Source organism: Grampus griseus (genome assembly GCF_964374135.1).
Source record: "Grampus griseus genome assembly, chromosome: 1".
Lineage (NCBI taxonomy): Eukaryota > Metazoa > Chordata > Mammalia > Artiodactyla > Delphinidae > Grampus > Grampus griseus.
In genome coordinates, this window is record NC_139017.1 from 173,397,067 (window position 1) to 173,421,130 (window position 24,064).

General features: G+C 43.5%; 1 protein-coding gene across 1 annotated transcript; it reads right to left on the bottom strand.

Annotated features, from left to right (window-relative positions):
- Positions 1–4,324: 4,324 nt before the first annotated feature.
- LOC309835973 (PRAME family member 8-like) lies at positions 4,325–23,413 on the bottom strand (the record flags this gene model as incomplete). The annotated part of the gene is made up of 4 exons (XM_082675705.1): positions 4,325–4,378; positions 20,737–21,109; positions 22,123–22,695; positions 23,127–23,413. The coding sequence occupies 4 exons, from the start codon at positions 23,411–23,413 to the stop codon at positions 4,325–4,327; spliced, it is 1,287 nt and encodes a 428-aa protein (XP_082531831.1).
- Between the last annotated feature and the right edge of the window lie 651 nt (positions 23,414–24,064).

A 24,064-nucleotide genomic window follows, 5' to 3' on the forward strand; every position in this document is an offset into this window, starting at 1 on the left:
TATACATTCTGATTATTTGATGGCAAAACATGCTATTCTAGTCTTCCCTGTTGGTGAGAAATAGGTTTTATGGGAATAAATTCAATCTCTCATTGATATAATCTAGCCCCTGAAAGGATATAATTTTTTAAAATAAATTTATTTATTTATTTATTTTTGGCTGTGTTGAGTCTTCGTTGCTGCTCTCGGGCTTTCTCTAGTTGCAGCGAGCGGGGCTTCCCATTGTGGTGGCTTCTCTTGTTGTGCAGCTCGGGCTCTAGGTGCACAGGCTTCAATAGTTGTGGCACACGGGCTCAGTAGTTATGGCTCGCAGGCTCTCGAGTGCAGGCTCAGTAGTTGTGGCGCACGGGCTTAGTTGCTCCACGGCATGTGGGATCTTCCCGGACCAGGGCTCGAACCCATGTTCCCTGCATTGGCAGGAGGATTCTAAACCACTGCTCCACCAGGGAAGTCCTGAAAGGATATAATTTTTAATGAGGTATAAAAACACTAAAACCATGTTACATGCCTGTATGATTTTAGTAGTTAGCTAAAAGAAATTTGTATAACTTCCCTGGTCCAACTGGATTAATTCAGGAAGGACCATTACTCACCATGGGTCCAGAGGTTCAGCTTATCTGCAGTGTGGATGACCCCTTCCAGAACTGGGAGCCATGCCTTGTGCAGTAAAGCCCATTCCCCCCACACTGAAAAGTCAAGAACTGAGAGTTATGGACCCACCAGGAGAACCGTGAGGACTGCTCATGTCCAGGGTCATGGCCTGAGCCAGCAGTGAGGGCCCTGCCCAGAACTCTTCACTCCAGTGGTTCACTGACCACTGAGTATGTTCCCCTTTGTGTGTATTAACCCACTGAACAGCCACAGAAATAAGCAAGGAAGTATGAGATGCTCCAGGCTAAAGAACTGGTGGGAACGGTAAGATCAGATCATAGACAATTCAGAGCCATTGTCTTCTTCCATCAGTATCTGGATTCCTGCGGTATAAACTGAGAAATCAGGATAATACAGCATGGAGGGCAGCAGTCAGTTTACACTGAGGGTCTCTTTATTTCTGACCATTCGTTTACAACCATCTACCCAGGGATAACTCCAACACGTGGGTCTCAAGACTCAATCCACCTCCAGAAATTTAGGTTCATATTTCTGACTCTATAAGACACATGTCCCCAAAAGGCCTATTACCTGTCAGAGTCAACTTTTCCCTCTGCAGTCCTTCACCCTCCCTTAATCACTTTCTCTTCTCCCATTCACATTGAGCAGATGTCTGAAACCATGGGTCTGTTTTCCCTTTACGATTCAACTATGTCCTAGATATCAGTTTCCAAGTGCTCAGAAGAAAGCTTTTAGACGTACCCAAGTAGTTAGGGGGATTTCAGCGGTATACGATGGGCTGGGGATGAGAGAATGTGTTATCTCCACAGTGCAGACAGGGGCTGGAACTAATCCAAATGATCCTGGGACGTCCTAAGACTCTCAGAATCTCAAACAGTTCAGCCCGACACTGTGCAAGTCTCCCAGGTTGGAGGATTCGCTGAGAGCTGTAACTCTCCTGAGGGACAGGATACAGCTCTTGACTTAAACGGGGCAGCCCGGAGGTGTGTCGCAGCAGCTTCCCCATGACGGCCATGGAGATGAGGTTTCCCCGCAGGCTAAAGAACATGAGCTGGGAGCAGCGGCTCAGGTGCGGCAGGATGGTCTCGAGGTGAGAGTCCATGATCCCACATTGCTCTAAATACAGTTCCTGGAGGGTGGCTGCAACTTTCTCCAACAGAGCCGGGAGGAGCTCAGGACTAGAGTAGGTCAGGGTGATGCCACTCAGATCCAGGCCCTTTAGCTGACTGATGTTCGGACACTGGGACAGATGGTTCAAGTCTGAATCCGAAAGGAGGCAGTGAGTTATTGCAAGGTTGTCCAAGGGGTTTGTCAGACACCTGGGGAGAAACAGAGCAATTAGGTCTTGGAAACCGAGGTGGAAGTTGACCTCAAGTAGGGAGACAAGTGATTTGCCCAAGCCCAAGGTTAGCCTGATCATCTGATAACGATCAATACCCAGAATGCCCAGTCTCATTTTAACCTGAGTCCTTTCACCTTCCTGTGTGACTGAGCCAAGTTGAAAGCTCTCTTTCCTCATCAGTCAAGCAGAGAAAAACTTACTACACTTCTTATGAGGATGAACGAAGATAATAGAGTACACTAGAACACGCTCAGGGGAGAGCCTGACACCTTGTCTCAGTAAAGAGTGGGCATCACTGAATTTTAATAGTAAGATACATACATAAAATGCTTCCTACTCAGGTTTCCTTCAGCCCACGTTTGGGCCACAGGCACGCATATCTCAGGCCAGGTAAGGCTTCTGGGTGATGTGCATAGTGGAACCACCAGGGCAACATCTCAGGACATCAATTGAGGTTGCCAGTCTGCAGGGGCTCAATTACATTCCTGCATCATCTGCAAACCATCTACCAGTTTTTATTCTGCTTTAGGCTCCTGATCTATTACCAGCATCTCCAGAATCACGCATTATCCATATATTAATTACCTTTTCAGGAGGAAAAAACAACCTTTTGCAAACAGGGAATTTGAGATAGGCTCATTGTGGTCACAACACTGGTGAGCACAGAGCTTCCATTTAGAAATGCTCAGGCCTGATGGAGTTTTCCCTCTTCAATGCCCACTTACCTTAGTTATTTTCTTAATTCATCTAAACCAAGCTATCTCTTCCTAAAGAAGAAATCATATACCCACACCACTAGATCCTAACCCCTAGTCCATAGCTTCCTAGCAGGGTGTCCCTTTCTAGAGGCTCTATCCCAGTTTGGGCCCCTACCTTGATTTGCGTGGTTATGTGATACCACAGTTCAGGATAGAGAAGCAAAAGGGACAGTGCTTTGGATATTCTAGTGTTGTGTTCGCTGTTACCTGAACAATGGTGCACACTCACCTGAGCATCTGGTCCAGGCATCCTTCAAGGAAGGAGTGAGATTCCAGATGGAGATCCCGGAGGTGGTGCAGCCTGAGGAACTGAGAGGTAATTTGGACAACGTGCTGCTGTTCCTGCCCCCCAAGTGCAGACATGTGGATGTTGGAGAGAAGGAGTCTCTGCACTTTATTCATCTGGCCCAGGAGAGGAGCAAACACGGCCAGGGTGGACAGATGCCAGGTGCAATTCACTTGCACCTCCTGGATACAGTCCAACTGTACCATACTCAGGACCTTCATAATATTTTCCATGGGAAATGAAAGAATCCTCAGCTTCTTACAGCACAGGTGTATGGAAGCTTTTCTCTGCTCTACCCACCTGATGAGGTAGGTGAGGAATCCATCCAAGGTCCTTTCCTTGAGATGAAGTTCTATGAATACCTCCAAGGGAGCCCTGGGCTGTTCTGCCCTTGACCTGTCCTCAGCCACTTGTGCCATCAGTGAGCTTGAACACCCATGGACCCTGTATCCAGACCACATTCTCCAGAAGTCCTGGCTGGTATTTCTTAAATCCAGCACCCGCAGCCTGCACCTCCTGTGGGGAAACAGCAGATTGGCAGCGATGGCTTAAGATCCACACATAATGAAACCACAGTCTCAGCATTTAGGCAGCACTCAGACTCCCCACCCAAGCTTTTATTTCTCATCCCTGACATCACCTGCTGTCTTGCCCTCTTCTTCCCTCTCTGCCTCACATTCCTCCATCTCCTTTCCCCTTCCATCCTTCCTGGCTTTCTACACCTATTACCCTTACGCATCCCTGGCTGAGACATGTACTTTCAGGCTCCCCTGCATCTTAGGCACTCATACACTGCTGGAAGGCGTTTCCCCAAATGAGCTCAGCAATGGCCAAGTCTCTGTGTCTCTTCATTGGCATCATCGAAGCCTCTGTTCCATCCCTTGTCCATCCACTCTCCTGACTTCAGCTTTCTCTTCAGAGCTGCCCAAAACCTTACTAGGCTCCCTTGATCAGACTCACCTGGGATGATCCTTCTGTGCAAGCAGGATATCAAGCCCATCCAACACTGCTTGTAAGGTTCCCAGATGAGGCATCTTCATCAGGCCCCCCAGAGGCAGGCGGACAAAGGGCCAGGCTTGCACCATGGCCTTCAGGGTCTCGCTGCATCTCCCATAGAAGGCCTCCATGAACACTGGGGGGAAGAGCTCTGTGGGCAGATCCTTCAGAGCCGTGATGGTCGAGGCCTCATCCCTAAGCAAGCTCATTCCCGCCAGGTCCAGGAGTCTCAGGGGGTTCCGCACACTCATCGTGACTCTGCTCCTAAAAGAATCCTGTGGAAACTTTCAGGGAACAAGGAATCTTTCTCAGGTTAAGCATGAGCACCCCCTACTCGGTCTCCCCACCCTTCAGAAGAACCAACTCAGAGCCAAAGTCACTGCTCTGGCAGTGGGGGAAGAGCCTCAGTTTAGCAGAATTCCACTCTGGGCTCAGTGGGCCCAAAGCCATAGCTTTGCCCTTGTGGGCACCAGAACAAGCTTCTCACAAGTACCAAGGAGGAAGAAACCCACCCACTCGTCCATCCATTTCCATTCACTGCTTTGCTCAATTAGGTTGCACTGGGAAGTGGGTACCATGAGCCTGAAGGCTGACCCCAGTCTTTTTGGGGGAAACCTTTCAGACCACCACTTAGGGCCCTAAAACTATGGGAATAGGAGCATCTTGTGGCCCAACACAGTCTCCAATCTCAGTTTCCACAGTTAACTGCACTGGGAAAGATAAAGCAGATATGCCTAAAATGAGTGCCATTTGTGCAAACTAAATCTTTTTTTTTTTTTTTTAATCTTTTGGCCGCACCACAAGGCATAGGGATCTTAGTTCCCCAACCAGGGATTGAACCCGTGCCCCCTGCATTGGGGGTGTGGAGTCTTAACCACTGGACCACCAGGGAAGTCCCTGTGCAAACTAAAGCTTTTTAATGTAAAAAAATAAAATTCCAAACAGATGTTTTCATTAAAAAATAAAATCTGGTTGGTTAAGAGATTTTTAAATGATATAAACCAAAGTACATATCAAGATGTTTGGGATTAAGGCAAAATTACACTTAGAGGCAAAATCAAAGCCTTACATTTGTACATCTGAAAAGAAAGAAAATCTCCCTGCCACCCATAGCTACATGCCATCATTCAAAACCTGCTGACCATAGATAAGATGAGAGTGTCTTTAGCTGAGGTCTGTAACTTACCAGCTCTGATGTGGCAGGGCGCTCAGACCTCAGATCCGGTGGAGAACCCAGGCAGTGACTGCAGAGAAAGAAGTTTCTGCATATCTTCTTTGGTGTCTGAGGCTTTTATAGGCCTTTTTAATCACATCTTCCCCCTTTGCAACTACTACCATCCAATCAGAAAGCGATGCCTGATTGGATTCCAGACTGTCCATCAGGTTAATCCTGATTGGATCTTTGCCTATAACCAGATGAATTGATTGAATCTGGTATTCATTCAGGAGGGAATAAATGGGGGGAGGGGATTCAAGGACTCAATCATTGATTCACTGCACAAACACTGATTGAATTTTACTAATAGGGTCAGTTATAGCCAACGGTGTGTGACAGGGAAGAGATTATTGGTTCCTGACATTGAAAAGATAAAACAGAACTTGAAAGCATCATTGTTGGGGAATCTTTGGCCAGATCAACTTAATCAAAATGTCCCACAATTAAAGCGACTTTAAAAACACATTGGGGTCATTCCCAAAGGTAACAACATAAACTCCTATCTGTATCAAGTTGTCGCTTAGATTTTACATCAGAAACATAGCAGATCATGAGCCTATTCAGGGAGCAAGGGAAATGCAATTGGAGATGTTCATGGTCCCCCAGGCTAAAGTCACGGCTCCTCTGAAAGAAGTCAGGTCAAAATCACAATAAGGAGGAAGGGTGGGGACTGAACAGTGTGGAGTAGGCCATTCCCAAAGGCACCCTTTGAATGACCCAAACAGTGTGAAATACTTTTTTTTCTCTTGGGGAAGAGGGAGACTAAACGACTTTTCTCTTGGTGGAGTTTAGCAATTAAAAAGGGAAACAGTGTCATGTTTGGGGTGTTTCCTTACAGAAAGATGGTGTCAGCACAGCAAACTGGCATGAAAAGACTAAATCTGAGAATGTGAGCAGAGGGAGAGGCTGGGAGTCCTGGGAAGTCAGACATTTCCAAGACTGAGACCCCTGAGGGTGGGCACTGTGGGCTGTTCAGGAACTTGGATACAAGGGGAGACATGAACGTGGATAAGGTGCACCAAACCCTGTCCTCATCGTGGTGGCTGCTACCAGTAAACATTTTCTTTTAGGTTCTTCCCACAGAGGACGCTCCCCAATGGCAGTTAGCCACAGCCTTTGTCCAGGACCTCTGGCAGCTGAACCACCACCCCATTGGCTCCTGTCCAAGTATATGTTGATAATTACTATTTCCTCCAGGTTAAGAAAGTTCAACACAAGTTCTGATCAAAGTGACACCATTAGGCACAGAAATAAAATTTTGTTCTCATATTAAGCACTGTTCAAACATACCATCACCTTTCCCTACAAAGTTCAGAAGCTATATTTGGTGTTTAATGATCTGCCACAGTCAGGGATGACTCCCGCCTTGGGCTTCATCACATGGAGATTTTTTTGCAGTTTCAGGATGCAAAGAAAGTGTGACCCTCCCTCCACCCCTAAGAGTTCTTCTTGCCTTCCTTTCCTCCATTCACTGTGATATCCAGGTAATTCAATTATAAAACTGCCAAAGAAGGCTAGGAGTTTTGAAGAGTGTTCTCCACCTTGGTATCTTTCCAGAAGATTCCTTTCACCACATTTCTGCTCTGGGTATAAATAGCCTTTGCATAAAATTGGGGTAAACTGGATTGTACTCAATAGACATTTTAACTCCCAGGCTGCCAAACCCCTTTATTAATAAGCTGCAATAGAGTGAGATTAGTAACAATGATCATCATAAACCTCTCTGTTTATTGAACACGACGTGGTGAGCAATGGTGTCAGCACTTTTTATCCACTACCTCGATTAACCTTCACAGGAAATGAAAGGTTCACTGCTCTTTTCCCGTTTTTAGGCTGGTGGATTCAGGTGTGGGCTTGGGATAGAAACCTGCCCACTTCCACACTGTGAATAATTGGTAGATTCCCTCAGGTGACGGTTACTGAAGGCCCCCCGAGTTGTCAGACAACCTAAGTGGTAGGAAGGACTGACTGACGGACTTCAGGTTATGTCAGTGTAAATGGGCAAATAGCAGAGTCCAAGCCGGGGATGTCTCTATAGGATCATAGCTTCTGTGAGATCCAAGGAGCTATGAGGGGTCAAAGTGTTGGAATGTTCTAGAAAAAAGCCCAGACCTCTCCCTTCCCCCTGGGTAGAGTGTAACCTCCTCTGTCCACCTCCATTCAGAACCTGTTCGCTCAGGGGACACACTGAGCATCGAGGAGGAGGGAGCACAGGTGCATAGAGGTGCCATCCTCCCCACCCAATTTTGGGCCCAGCAGGACTCCCAGGGTCAGGTGAGGAGCCTGGATCTCGCATTTCTACCCTGTCTTGATTCCCTGTCTTCATGACCTCATTTGCAGCCCAGGTCAGAGCAGCCCTCTGAACCCATCAGGGGCACGTCCTGTCCTGCTTTTCCAGTCACAGGATCTCAAGTGAGATTCCAGAACATTGCTCCAGGGTCTTTGTTCAGGGGTTTAGAATGTTTCTGTGCATCCGGCTCCCTTTCCAGGATGAAGCAACTCGGCAGTCCTCTCTTTCTGCAGCCCACCAACATCACCTCTTCTAGAAACTGGAGCCTGGCTACAATGCTGGGACACCCTTCCACTGGGATCAGCAGAAATGCAGGAATTCTGCTTTAATTCCTCTGAGTTATTTTGGAGTTTATGACTAACCCCAAGGCATAGAGTTCCCCACTGCTCCTCTGGATCCATTGAGGCACCCAGGAATGCTGGGGGGAGACCCCTCCCAGGTTACAGAAGAAGGTCTAGACTCTTCTGGTCTTCCTAGAGATGACAGCTGATGGGAGGCCCTGGGGACCAGTCCCCTGCAGAGGCTCTCCCCTCCGTGGCTCTCTTGTTCCAGCCCTTGAGCTGACAAAGTTCTCCTCAAGCCCAGTAAGTCTTTTTTCTCTCCCAACTCAGATCCCTTCTTGCCCTGAGATGTCTTGTCCTCTGTGCCTTTTTAAAAGTTCAGGTCTCTGTGTTGGCCTTCCTTGCCCCCTCTAGCTCTCAGCAGGCTCTGGTTCCACTCTAGATCCACTAATATCTTGCTATAAACAAGGAGCTGTTGCTCTTTCTTCCTCATCAATAAAGTTTTGATGAGAACATTACCCTGGGTCCAGGCAATTAATCCCGAGGGACAGGTTTGTAGAGACATGGTGGGTGGGGAGGATGTCTGGGACCCTCTCCAGGAGGGATTGGACCATAGGGACTGAAGGAAGGAAGAGGGAGAGGGCAGAGAATGTCCAGAGGAGCTGCTGTAGGACCCAGAATGAGGGAGGGAAAAGAGAAATGGCAGCTGAGCAGGAGACCATGTCCTCTGACACTCACAGGGCTGTGTCACTTCAAGACTGGGGACTTGTGTCTGAGGCCATTGGGAGCACTGAGGGCCAGTGCTTGGGGCTGGGAGTTCCCAAGAGACTGGATTTGCTTGGCCTGACCTGCCTTAGGCTCCAGTGGCTGCCCCTACCCCCAGCCCAAAGTCTGCCCAATGGGCAGTCTGGAGAGAGAGGGTAAATAGCATCCATTCTTGATGCAAAGATGATGAGCAAGTTAGGTGGGAAGTGGAGGGTCCCCGTCTTGGTATTTAGGCCAAGGAAAGGGATGCTCTTTGGAAATTTTGCCATTTAGCGTCGTCACTCAACACAGCCGCCATACTTTGAGAATTGTGCTTTTCAGGAGGAAATGAGAAAGAAGGAGGTCTGACACTGTGTCTTTGTCAGCCAAGTGACACCAGATTGTCTACTTTGACCCGTAGAAAGGTCATGGGAAATAAAAGTCAAACCAGGATCCATTGCTTGCCCAGCACAAATGAAGGAGGGGCGCAGGGACGACCTGCAGTGCCGTCAGGGGCACTGGCCTCCCGTGTGTGGGAAAACTCCTCTAATGACCGGGTTGAGGACAGCAGGAACCCATCGAGGTGGGGACTCCGTGGGCACTTTCACTAGGAAGTATCTAGCACACATGACACCCCCTAATACCCAATACTGCCTCCTCACTCCTTTCTACTTGATCCATTTACATGTACTTATTTATTCTTCATATAACTGAAAATTTTTACCCTTCTCCCCATTCCTCCTCGCCGAGTGCCTGGCAACCACCATCCTATTCTGTTTCTGTGAAATTGTTCTTTTCTTTTTTGATTCTACATATAAAGATTCCATATAATAGTTGTCTTTTGGCAGGATTTCCTTCTTTTTACGGCTGAATAATATACCATTATGTACATATACCACCTTTTCTTTATTCATTCATCCATCAAAGGACATTTAGGTGTTTCCATACTGTGGCTATTGTGAATAATGCTGCAGTGAACATGGGTGTTCAGTTATCTCTTCAAAAATCTAAGACACACACAGTGACTATAGTTAATATAATATTGTATACTTGAAATTGCTGAGAGTAGATCTGAAGCATTCTCACTACACACACAAAAAGAATTAACTATTAGGTGATGGATGTCTTAATTATCCTAATCTTGGTAACCTTTTCACAATGTATATGTGTAATATATCACATCATCATCATTGTGCAATTTAAATATCTACGATTATATTTGTCAATCATTACTCAATTAGAAAAATGTATTTACTTAGTATCTAGAGTGTGCCAACTGCTACTCTGGGTGTCGGGGAACCATCCAATGAATGTGACCCACTCTTATGTTAGGCCACATGTACAGACCTTACATTCTATTGAGGTAGGCAAAAAACACATAAGCTGAAAAATAAATTGAATACAAGCAGAGCTGTACCTAGACCACAGTAGTGCAGGAGGGTGAAGGGATTAAAAACGCCGCCCCCAAAATGTGCCACATTGTTATGCATATTTTTGGAGCTATAGGCGATCAAGACACAGCCAATTGAAACAAAGAAAACCTTTTCCCTCTCTCTGCACTACCTAAAAGAATTTAGAAAGGGGGCCTGGCCAGAGAGAGAGAGTTATTACCAAGAGATAACTTTATCTGAATGACGTACCTGTATGGCTGGACAAACATCTAATTACCAAACACCTGCTCTTCTGTGAATCACCCTCCTCCCCTTGGAAGCCTGGGGCCCCTCTCGCATTCTGTGTCATGAGATCACACATAAGCCTCCATTGGTTGGCTTCTCCTGGGGTCTCACTGTGCTTGTGGGACTCCTGAACTTTCCCAATTAAACTTCTTTTTTTCTTGTGTTAATCTGTCTTATGTCAACTTGATTATTAGATCAGTTGAAGAAAGTAGAAGGTTAGAGGAATTATTCTTCCCCAACAATACTAAAAATGAATGTGCAAACTGAAACTACAACACAATCTTAATAATCAGTAGAAAAACTTATGATTATCTCCTGACTTCCCTGGTGGCGCAGTGGTTGAGAGTCCGCCTGCCGATGCAGGAGACACGGGTTCGTGCCCCGGTCCAGGAGGATCCCACATGCCGCGGAGCGGCTGGGCCCGTGAGCCACGGCCGCTGAGCCTGCGCGTCCGGAGCCTGTGCTCTGCAACGGGAGAGGCCACAACAGTGAGAGGCCCGCGTACCGCAAAAAAAAACAAAAAAAAATTAAGAACACTTTTGCTGTGATTATAAATATACAGATAAATAAAAACTAGTAAACTACCATTGACTTAGCACACTGTAATTTAAGATGTTGAGAATTAAAGTGTTTTATTTCCTTGTGAGAAACTTATCAGGAGTAGTGTGAACAGTGGCTGCCTCCTTCTCATGACTGATGACAGGACATCTGCATCTTTTCCATGCTTTGTAAATTGTCATCCTCCTTACTAAGTGGGTATCAGCCTCCCACATTTGATCCTTTGGACTTCCAATGTCATGAAATTCCCCCAGAGTCCTGTGAGTGTGAACTTTCTGACCAGCGTCACCTCGTCTGGAGCTTCTTCATTCTTTTCTTCACACACTTTCCTCTTTCCTGCATCTCTGGGAGATACGGGCTGTGAGCCTGAGAGGAACAGAGGCCATGGAGAGAGGGGATCCCTTGACTGGTTCAAGGTCACACATGGGAAAATGGAGGGAGAAGGGTCTGGATTTACCTGCATTTTATCCACATGAGGCGCCTCACCAGTGCAGGTTGGCTCCATTTGAAGGAGAAAGGTCCTGGATCAGAAGTCCCTGGAACAGCAGATGGGAAACATTCCTAACAGTATTAATATGGTGTACCTGATCAAAGCTGGCTTCTGTTTCCCAGCGGAAACTCGGGACCGTGGGAATCAAGGACCAGATTGACCAGGGAGTTGGGAGGAGTTTGTTCTCCTTGGGCTGGGAACCCAGGGGATCGGGGTAAGGTTTGAGGCCACACCCACTGGACTCTGGATCTCGGGAAGGGAGAGGATGAGACGCTGAGACCAGGACCCACACCAGGGCCTGCAGTGCAGGTGAGCCCTTTCCCTCTATCAGGTGCAGAGTCAGAGAACAGCTGGCTCTGGGTTCCTCACATATTCCTGTGTCCCTCCTCTAGAGAAGTCTCAGCTGCAGGACAGCTGCACCTGTCCCTGTGCAGGAGAGGGCCCCAGCACCCACCTGGGTGCAAAGTCCATAAGGGGACCAGAGGCATTTGGCAGTGGGTGGGGGAGTGCGGGAGAGGTTGTCTCCCTGGCGCTTTCCCCTCCCTTGAGTTCACGGCAGGTTTCCTTCCCTCCGAGTCCTCCTGGGATACTTGCACCTGGAAGTCAGGCAAGGGTCAGCCAAGGTCCAGTGTGGAGGAAAACGCTACTCAGTATTCTGTAATAACCTATATGGGAAAAGAATCTGAAGAAGAATGGATGTATGTGTGTGTGTAACTGAATCACTTTGCTGTACACCTGAAACTAGCACAACATTGTAAGTCAACCATACTCCAATATAAAATAAAAATTAAATTACCGAGAAAGATGAACTGCATAGTAATAAATTATATCCCAATAAAGAGTTTATATTTTTAAAATAAGACGCTTCACATTACTTTAAAAAATTTTTTTTATCTATCTATTTATTTATTTATAGTTTTGAAAACATAAGAACTTTTGGTAAAAATGTGTTATTTATGTCACAGGTTGGTACTGTTATGCATAATTGAATTGGTAAATGAGTTTTAAATATTTTCCCATTGTAACTAGATGACAAATATTGATAAATATAACCCAGATACTCAAAAGCTCTTTAGGATCATCGATATATTTTTAAAATATAAAGGCATCTTGAGACTGAAAATTTGAGAACAGTGGCTCTAGGATGAAAATTTACCAATAATGAAAGCAGTGGTTTTTCCCTACTGGTGAGAAAAGTGAAGTTTCTTTCCCCCTTATACTGTTATTTAATCCTGCACACACCATCCAAACACACGTGTTATGGTCTGTGTGGTGAGGGTGAGCACAGGGTGGTACAGCCACACTCTCTCTACTGCTTCTCTGCTGGCTATCATAGTTTACACAGCTAAGTCAGTCAGACATGCAAATATTTGTGGGTTTTTTTTCTTTTTCACTGTAAAAGCCCTGTCTCCTTATATTTTTTTTCATTTTTCTTTTGGCATATTTTCCTAGAAGAATTTTTCCAGTTTTATTGAGGTAGAATTGACCTATAACACTGTATTCCTTTTCCAGTGTACAACATAATGATGTGACATGTATACACTGTGAAATGATCACCACAAGAAGTTTAGTTATCATACATCACATCACATAAATGTGTTTTTTTCTCATGATGAGAATTTTAAATATCTACTCTCTTAGCAATTTTCATACACAACACACAATGTTTTTAACTTTTGTCACTGTGCTATGACAGACACATTCCATCCGCTTGACTTATTTATTTTGTGACTGGAAGTTTGTACCTTTTAACCACTTTATGTCTTTCCCCATAGGTCTTTCTTTACTTATTTCACTTAGCACAATGCCGTCACGGTCCATCCATGTTACCGAAAGTGGCAGGACTTCTTTCTTTTTTATGGATTTATGGCTGAATAATATTCATATATATAAAAATATATACATTCATATTTTCTCCGTCATCCATTGATGGACCCTTAGATTGCTTACATGTCTTGCTACTGTAAACAATGCTTCAGTGAAACTGTGGCTGCAGATTTTTTTTTGATACCGATTTCATTTCACTCATATATGTACCCAGAAGTGGAATAGCTGGATTCTATGGTAGTTGTATATTTAATTTTTTGAGGAACCTCCGTACTGTTTTCCACAGTGGCTGCATCAACTTACATTCCCAGCAACAGTTTCAAGGGCTCCCTTTTCTCCATGTCCTCATCAACACTTGTTATCTCTTGTCTTTACAGCAGCCATTCTAAATGTTCCGAGGTGATATCTCCTTGTGGAGTTTTTTCTCTTTTTTTAAATTTTTATTGAAGTATAGTTGATTTACAATGTTGTGTTAGTTTCAGGTGTACAGCAAAGTGATTCAGTTATACATATACATATGTCCATTCTTTTTCAGATTCTTTTCCCATATAGGTCATTACAGAGTATTGAGTAGAGTTCCCTGTGTTATTCAGTAGGTTCTTATTAGTTATCTTTTTTATATATAGTGGTGTGTATATGTCAATCTCAAACTTCTAATTTATCCCTCCCTACCCCTTTCCTCCTTGGCAACCATAAGTTTATTTTCTACATCTATAACTCTATTTCTGTTTTTAAAATAAGTTCATTTGTACCCTTTTTTTTAGATTCCACATATAAGTGATATCATATGATACTGGTCTTTCTCTGTGTGACTTACTTCACTCAGTATGACAATCTCTAGGTCTATCCATGTTGCTGCAAATGGCATTATTTCATTCTTTTTTATGGTTGAGTAATATTCCATTGTATATATGTACCACATCTTCTTTATCCATTCCTTTATCAATGGATATTTAGGTTGCCTCCAGGTCCTGGCTATTGTAAGTAGTGTTGCAATGAACACTGGGGTACATGTGTCTTTTCGAATTATGGTTTTCTGTGGATATATGCCCAGGAGTGGGCTTGCTGGATCATATGGTAGCTCTATTTTGAGTTTTTAAGAAACTTTTATGCTGTTCTCCATAGTGGCTATGCCAATTTACATTCCCACCAACAGTGTAAGAGGGTTCCCTTTTTTCCACATCCTCTCCAGCATTTATCATTTGTAGATTTTTTTGATGATGGCCATTCTGACTGGTGTGAAGTGATACCTCATTGTAGTTTTGATTTGCATTTCTCCAATAATTAGTGATGCTGAACATCTTTTCATGTGCTTTTTGGCCATCTGTATGTCTTCTTTGGAGAAATGTCTATTTAGGTCTTCTGCCCATTTTTTGATTCAGTGATTTGTTTTTTTGATATTGAGCTGCATGAGCTCTTTGTATATTTTGGAGATTAATCCCTTATTGGTTTCTTCATTTGCAAATATTTTCTCCTATTCTGTGAGTCGTCTTTTCATTTTGTTTATGGTTTCCTTTGCTGTGCAGAAGTTTTAAGTTTAATTAGGTCTCATTTCTTTATTTTTGCTCTTATTTTCATTACTTCATGAGGTGCATCAAAAAGATCTTGCTGTTATTTATGTCAGAGGGTGTTCTACCTGTTTTCCTCTAAGAGCTTTATAGTATCCAGCCTTACATTTAGTTCTTTAATCCATTCTGAATTTATTTTTGTGTATGGTGTTAGGGAGTGTTCTAATTTCATTCTTTTACATGGAGCTGTCCAGTTTTCCCAGCACCACTTACTGAAGAGACTGTCTTTTCTCCATTGTGTTGCTATACTCTTGCCTCCTTTGTCATAGGTTAGGTGACCATTGGCACATGGGTTTATCTCAGGACTTTCTATCTTGTTCCATGGTTCTATATTTCTGATTTTGTGCCAGTACCATACTGTTTTGATTACTGTACCTTTGTGTATAGTCTGAAGTCAGGGAACCTGATTCCTCCAGCTCCGTTTTTCTTTCTCAGGGCTGCTTTGGTGATTCGGGGTCTTTTGAGTTTCTATACAAATTGTAAGATATTTTGTTCTAAATCTGTGAAAAATGCCATTGGTAATTTGATAGAGATTGTATTAAATCAGTAGGTTCCTTTGGGTAGTATAGTCGTTTTCACAATATGGATTCTTCCAATGCAAGAACATGGTATATCTCTCTATCTGTTTGATTTCTTTCATCAGTATCTTATAGTTTTCTGAGTACAGGTCTTTTGCCTCCTTAGGTAGATTTATTCCTAGGTATTTTATTATTTTTGTTGTGATGGTAAATGGGATTGTTTCCTTCATTTCTCTTTCTGATCTTTTGTTGTTAGTGTATAGGAATGCAACAGGTCTCTGTGCATTAATTTTGTATCCTGCAACCTTACCAAATTCATTGATTAGTTCTAGTAGTTTTCTGGTGGCATCTTTAGGATTCTCTATGTATAGTATCATGTCACCTGCAAACAGTGACAGTTTTACTTCTTCTTTTCCAATTTGTATTCCTTTTATTTCCTTTTCTTCTCTGATTGCTGTGGCTAGGACTTCCAAAACTATGTTGAATAATAGTGGTGAGAGTGGACATCCTTGTCTTGTTCCTGATCTTAGAGGAAATGCTTTCAGTTTTTCAACATTGAGAATGATGTTTGCTGTGGGTTTCTCGCATATGGCCTTTATTATGTTGAGGTAGGTTCCCTCTATGCCCACTTTCTGGAGAGTTTTTACCATAAATGGGTGTTGAATTTTGTCAAAAACTTTTTCTGCATCTATTGAGATGATCGTATGGTTTTAATTCTTTAATTTGTTAATATGGTATATCACATTGATTGATTTGCATATATTGAAGAATCCTTGCATCCCTGGGATAAATCCCACTTGATCATGGTGTATGATCCTTTTAATGTGTTGTTGGATTCTGTTTGCTAGGATTCTATTTTGTTGAGGATTTCTGTGTTTATGTTCAACAGTGATGTTCATCTATAATTTTCTTCTTTTCGTGATATCACTGGTTTTGGTATCAGGATGATGGTGCCTTGTAGAATGAACTTGGGAGTGTTTCTTCCTCTGCAATTTTGTGGAATAGTTTCAGAAGGATAAGTGTTAGCTCTTCTCTAAATGTTTGATAGAACTCGCCTGTGAAGCCATATGGTCCTGGACTTTTATTTGTTGGAAGCTTTTTTATTATTATTATTTTTAGGCTCTATTTATTTATTTTTCATATTGCACCAATATTTACTTTAAAAATGGTGCTAACCATTTTTTTAACATCTTTATTGGACTATAATTGCTTTACAATGGTGTGTTAGTTTCTGCTTTATAACAAAGTGAATCAGTTATACATATACATATGTTCCCATAGCTCTTCCCTCTTGCGTCTCCCTCCCTCCCACCCTCCCTGTTGGAAGCTTTTTAATCACAGTTTCAATTTCATTACTCGTGATTGATCTGTTCACATTTTCTATTTATTCCTGGTTCAGTCTTGGAAGGTTGTACCTTTCTAAGAATTTGTCCATTTCTTCCAGGTTGTCCATTTTATTAGCATGTAGTTGCTTGTAGTAGTTTCTTATGATCCTTTGTATTTCTGTGGTGTCAGTTGCAATTTCTCCTTTCCTATTTCTAATTTTATTGATTTGAGTCCTCTCCCTTTTTTTCTTGATGAGTTTGACTAAAGGTTTATGAATTTTGTTTATCTTCTCAAAGAACCAACTTTGAATTTGATTGATCTTTGCTATTGTTTTCTTTGTTTCTATTTCATTTATTTCTGCTCTGATCTTTATGATTTCTTTACTTCTACTAACTTTTGGGTTTTGTTTGTTCTTCTTTCTCTAGTTGCTTTAGGTGTAAGGTTAGGTTGTTCATTTGAGATGTTTCTTGCTTCTTAAGGTAGGAGTGTATTGCTATAAACTTCCCTCTTAGAACTGCTTTTGCTGCATCCCATAGGTTTTAGGTTATGTTTTCATTGTCATTGCAGTATTTTTTTAATTTCTTCAGTGAGCTCTTAGTTATTTAGCAGCATGTTGTTTAGCCTCCATGTGTTTGTGTGTTTTTACAGTTTTTTTTCCTGTAATTGATTTCTAATCTCATAGTGTTGTGATCAGAAAAGATACTTGATATGAGTTCAATTTTCTTAAACTTACTGAGGCTTGATTTGTGACCCAGTATGTGATCTATCCTGGAGAATGTTCCGTGTGCACTTGAGAAGAAAGTGTATTCTGATGTCTTCTGATGGAAAGTTCTATAAATATCAATTAAGTCTATCGGGTCTAATGTGTCATTTAAGGCTTGCGTTTCCTTATTTATTTTCTGTCTGGATGATCTGTCCATTGGTGTAAGTGGGGCGTTAAAATCCTCCAGTGTTATTGTGTTACTGTGAGTTTCCCTTTTTATGGCTGTTAGCATTTGCCTTATGTATTGAGGTGCTCCTATGTTGAATGCATAAATATTTACAATTGTTATATCTTCTTCTTGGATAGATCCCTTGATCATTGTGTTGTTTCCTTCTTTGTCTCTTGTAACAGTCTTAATTTTAAAGTCTATTTTGTCTGATATGAGTATTGCTACTCCAGCTTTCTTTTGATTTCCATTTGCATCGAGTATCTTTACCATCCCCTCACTTTCAGTGGGTATGTATCCCTAGGTTTGAAGTGGGTCTCTTGTAGACAACATATATATAAGTCCTGTTTTTGTATCCATTCAGCCAGTCTGTGTCTTCTGGTTGGAGCATTTAATCCATTTACATTTAAGGTAATTATTGATATGTATGTTCCTATTACCATTTTCTTAACTGTTTTGTGTTTCTTTTTGTAGGTCTTTTTTTTCTTTTCTTGTGTTTCCTGCCTAGAAATGTTCCTTTAGCACTTGTTGTAAAGGTGGTTTTGTGGTGCTGAATTCTCTTATCTTTTGCTTGTCTGTAAAGCTTTTGATTTCTCCGTGGAATCTGAATGAGATCCTTGCTGGGTAGAGTAATATTGATTGTACGTTTTTCCCTTTCATTTCTTTAAATATATCTTACCACTCCCTTCTTGCCTACAGAGTTTCTTTTGAAAAATCAGATGATAACCTTATGGGGATTCCCTTTGTTATTTGTTGCTTTTCCCTTGCTTCTTTTTTTTTTTTTTTTTTTTTTTTTTGGCAGTATGCGGGCCTCTCACTGTTGTGGCCTCTCCCGTTGCGGAGCCCAGGCTCCGGACGCGCAGGCTCAGCGGCCATGGCTCATGGGCCTAGCAGCTCCGCAGCATGTGGGATCTTCCCGGACCGAGGCATGAACCCGTGTCCCCTGCATCGGCAGGCGGACTCTCAACCACTGCGCCACCAGGGAAGCCCAATGCACACCTTTTTTATATGATCCAGCAATCTCACTCCTTGGTATCTACCCAAATGTGTTGAAAACTTATGTCCATATCAAATGTGCACACAGATGCTTATAGCAGCAAACCAAGGAAGCAACCAAGATGTCCTTCAGTAGATGAATGAATAAATAAACTCTGGTATATTCAGATGATGGAATATTATCAAAACATGAAAAGACATGGAGGAAACTTACATACTTATTACTAACTGAGAAGCCAATCCGAAAAGGCTACATACCAGATGATTCCATTTATATAATATTTTAGAAAAAGCAAAGCTCTGGGGAAAGCAAAAAGATCAGTGGTTGCCAGGGTTGCAGGAATGGAAGGATAAATAGCAGAGTAAAGAGGATTTTTAGGGCAGTAAAACTACTCTGTAGGACACTACAACTAAATATTTGCCAAAACTCATAGAATATACAACTCCAAGAGTGAACCTCAGTGTAAACTATGAAATTTGGGTGATAATGATGCCTCAGTGTATGTTCGAGAATTATAACAAATGTATTCCTGTGGTGGAGATGCCAATAGAGTGGCTGTGCATGTATAGGGGCAGCAGTTAGATGGGAACTCTCGGTACTTCCTGCTCAGCTTTACTATGAATCTAAAACTGCTCTGAAAAATAAAGTCTACTTTAAAAACTATAACTATAATCCTTCTAGCTCTAAAATTTGATTATTCTAAATATTTTTAAGGGAGAAAAAATATCCGTGTTCATTGATTTTTAAAATCAGTTTTAAAATCCTATTTGTTTTGAGGCTCCAAACCAAATAAAACATTTTTTTAAATCCACATCTATTCTTTAAAAGTATTAAATATTTTTTATAATTTTAAAATGACACATATCTTTAATAGATAGATCAGAGCACAATGATTTAGTCAACTGACATTTACATAACAGCAGGGTTTTGGTTTGTTTTTTGTGTTTTTAAAAAAATTAATTTAATTAATTAATTATTATTTTTTTAGATGTTGGGGGTAGGAGTTAATTAATTTACTTATTTTTACTGTGTTGCATCTTTGTTTCCGTGCGAGGGCTTTCTCTAGTTGTGGCAAGCGGGGGCCACTCTTCATCGCGGTGCGCGGGACTCTCACTATCGCGGTCTTTCTTGTTGGGGAGCACAGGCTCCAGACGCGCAGGCTCAGTAGTTGTGGCTCACGGACCTAGTTGCTCTGCAGCATGTGGGATCCTCCCAGACCAGGGCTCGAACCCGTGTCCCCTGCATTAGCAGGCAGATTCTCAACCACTGCGCCATCAGGGAAGCCCTAATTTATTTTTTTAATACTGAACTGTAGAGTCCTGCTTACCAAACTAATTTTTATCCTCTGGTCTGATCTACCAACAGGTGGCCTAGGAGACCTGAGGCTCAGAATGTCTATCACAAGAGATGACTCCAATCTCTCTTATGCCCTCCCCATGCCCTTCCTGCCCTGGCTGAGACATCTGGACCCACAAGAGAACAATGAAGGCTGCTCATATCCAGGGTCATGGTCTGAGAGAGCAGTGAGGGCCCTGCCAAGAACTCTCATTCCAGTGGCTCATTGACCACTGAGTATGTTCACCTTTGTGTGTATTAACCTACTGAGCAGCCACAGAAATAAGGATGGAAGAAAGAGATGCCCCAGACAGAATAAAGAACTTGCTTGAATGGTAACGTGTCAGATCACAGACAACTCAGTGCTTTCTTTTTTTTTTTCCATCAGTAACTGGAGTTTGCTGAGTTATAAACTGAGAAAGCTGAATAATACGTTATGGAGGGCAGCAGTCAGTTTACACTGAGGGTCTCTTTATTTCTGACCATTTCTTTACAAAATCCACCCAGGGAGAGCTCCAACATATGTGTCTCAAGCTCGAATCCACCTAAAGAAACTTAGATTCATATTTCTGACTCTATAGGACACATGTCCCCTAAAGGTCTATTACCTGTCAGAGTCAACTTTTCCCTCTGCAATCCTGCACCCTCCCTTAATCACTTTTTCTTTTCACATTTACATTGAGCAGATATCTGAAACCCTGGGTCTGTTTTCCCTTTACGATTCAACTATGTCCTAGATTTCAATTTCCAAGTGCTCAGAAGAAAGCTTTTGACAGATGCACCCAAGTAGTTAGGGGGATTTCAGCGGTATACGATGGGCTGGGGATGAGAGAATGTGTTATCTCCACAGTGCAGACAGGGGCTGGAACTAATCCAAATGATCCTGGGACGTCCTAAGACTCTCAGAATCTCAAACAGTTCAGCCCGACACTGTGCAAGTCTCCCAGGTTGGAGGATTCGCTGAGAGCTGTAACTCTCCTGAGGGACAGGATACAGCTCTTGACTTAAACGGGGCAGCCCGGAGGTGTGTCGCAGCAGCTTCCCCATGACGGCCATGGAGATGAGGTTTCCCCGCAGGCTAAAGAACATGAGCTGGGAGCAGCGGCTCAGGTGCGGCAGGATGGTCTCGAGGTGAGAGTCCATGATCCCACATTGCTCTAAATACAGTTCCTGGAGGGTGGCTGCAACTTTCTCCAACAGAGCCGGGAGGAGCTCAGGACTAGAGTAGGTCAGGGTGATGCCACTCAGATCCAGGCCCTTTAGCTGACTGATGTTCGGACACTGGGACAGATGGTTCAAGTCTGAATCCGAAAGGAGGCAGTGAGTTATTGCAAGGTTGTCCAAGGGGGTTGTCAGACACCTGGGGAGAAACAGAGCAATTATGTCTTAGAAACTGGGGTGGAAAGTGAACTTAAGGTGGGAGACAAGTGATCTGCCCAAGGCTAAGTTTGGTCTCACCATCTGATAATGATCAATACCCAGAATGCGCTGTCTCATTTTATCCTGAGATCTTTCACCTTCTTTGTGTGACTGGATCAAGTCCACAGAACCCTGAAAGCCTTCTTTCCTCATCTGCTAAAAGGGAACAACATACTCCACTTTCTTTTGAGGATGAATGAAGATAATGGAATGCACTAGAACATGCTCAGAGGAGAGCCTGACACCGTGTGTCCATCAAGAGTGGGCATCACTGAATTTTAATAGTACGTGACATACCTAAAACTCTTCCTACTCAGGCTTCCTTCAGCCCATGCGTGGGCCACAGGCACCCATACCTCAGGCCAGGTGAGGCTTCTGGGTGACATGCATAGTGGACCAGCGTGGGCAAGATCTCACGACATCAGCTGGGGTTGCCGGTCTACAGGGCCTTAGTTACATCCCTGCATCATCTGCAAACCATCTTCCAATTTTTATTATCCCTTAGGCTCCTGCTCTATTACCATCATCTCCAGAATCACGCATTTTCCATATATTAAGTACCTTATCTGGAGCAAAAAACAACCTTTTACAGACAGGGAATCTGAGACAGGCTCAATGTGGTCACAAAACTGATGAGCACAGAGCTTCCATTTAGAAATGTTCAGGCCTGATGGAGTTTTCATTCTTTAAGGCCCCCTATTTTCCTAAGTCATCTAAACAAAGATATCTCTTCCTAACGAAGAAATCACATACTCACACCCACTAGATCCTAGCCTCTAGTCTATATCTTCCTAGCATGGCGTCCCTTTCCAGAGCCCCTATCCCAGTTTGGGTCCCTACCTTGATTTGTATGGTTATGTGATACCACACTTCAGGATAGAGCAGCAAAGCGGACAGTGTGTTTCACATTCTAGTGTTGTGTTCATCATTACCTGGTCAGTGGTGCACACTCACCTGAGCATCTCATCCAGACAGCCTTCAAGGAAGGAGGGAGATTCCATGCAGAGATCCCGGAGGTGGTGCAGCCTGAGGAACTGAGAGGTAATTTGGACAACGTGCTGCTGTTCCTGCTCGTCAAGTGCAGAGACGTGGATGTGCGAGAGAAGGAGTCTCTGCACTTTATTCATCTGGCCCAGGAGAGGAGCAAATACGGCCAGGGTGGACAGATGCCAGGTGCAGTTCACTTGCACCTCCTGGATGCAGTCCAGTTGCACCATACTCAGGACCTTCATAATATTTTCCATGGGCATTGAAAGTATCTTCAGTTTCTTACAGCACAGGTGTATGGAAGCTTTCCTCTCCTCCACCCACCTGATGAGGTAGGTGAGGAATCTATCCAAGGTCCTTTCTTTGAGGTGAAGTTCTATGAACACCACCACGGGAGCCAAGGACTGCTCTGCCCTTGACTTGTCCTCAGCCACTTGTGCCATCAGTGAGCTTGAACATCCATGGACCCTGTATCCAGACCACATTCTCCAGAAGTCCTGGCTGGTATTTCTTAAATCCAGCACCCTCAGTTTGCACCTCCTGTGGGGAAACAGCAGATTGTCAGCGATGGCTTAAGAGCCACACATAATGAAACCACAGTCTCAGCATTTAGGCAGCACTCAGACTCCCCACCTGAGCTTTTACTTCTCATCCCTGACATCACCTGCTGCCTTGCCCTCTTCTTCCCTCTCCGCCTCACCTTCCTCCATCTTGTTTCCCCTTCCATCCTTCCTGGTTCTCCACTTCTAGTACCTTAAGCATCACTAGAAAGATGTGGGGACATGTTCCTTCAGGTGCCCTTTCATCTTAGGTACTCCTACATTTCTGGAACTCAGCAATGGCCAAGGCCTCTGAGCCTCTTCATTTGGCATCATCAGAAGCCTCTAGTCCATCAACCAGCCATCCACTCTTATGACACCAGCTGCCTCTGGATGTCTAGGACTCTACCAGGATACCTGGATCAGACTCACCTGGGGCGATCCTGCTGGGCAACTAGGACATCAATACCGTCCAACACTGCTTGTAAGGTCCCCCGGTGAGGCGTCTGCATCAGACCCCCCAGAGGCAGGCGGACAAAGGGCCAGGCTTGCACCATGACCTTCAGGGCCTCACTGTGTCTCCCATAGAAGGCCAAAATGAACAGTGGTGGGAAGAGCTCGGTGGGCAGATACTCCAAAATGGAGATGACCACGGTCTTATCCCTCAGCAGGCTCATTCCCGCCAGGCCCAGGAGTCTGGGTGGGTTCCAGACACTCATGCTGACTCTGCTCCAAAAGGAATCCTGTGGAAACTTGCAGGGAACAAGGCATCTTTCTCAGTCAAGCATGAACACCCCTTAATCTGTCTTCTCACCCTGCAGAGGAACAAACTCATAGCCAAATCACTGCTCCCACAGTAGTGGAAAAGCCTCTGTTAGCAGAATTCTACTCTAGTCTCTGTGGGCACAGATCCATAACGCTGCCTCTACAGGAACCAGAGCAAGCCTCCTTCCAAGGAGGTAGAAAACCAACGACTTGTCCATTCATTTCCATTCACTACTTCGTTTAATTGTATTGCACTGGGAAGTGGGTACCACAAGCCTGAAGGCTGACCCTAATCTTTTTGGTGAAAACTTTTAGAAAATCGCTTAGGTCCCTAAAACTATGGGAATAAGAGCATCATGTGGCCCAACACAGCCTCCATCCACAATTCCCACTGTTAACTTGGGCTGGAAAAGATGAAGGACATACACCTAAAATGAATGCTTTTTTGTGTACAGACTAAATATTGTAAACGTCAAGAAATAAAATTCTAAACTGTTAGATGTTTTCATTAAAAGGAAAATCTTCTTGGTTAAGATAATTAAAAATGATATAAACCAAAGAACAAATCAAAATGTTGAGAGTGAATCAAAACTACACTGAGAGGC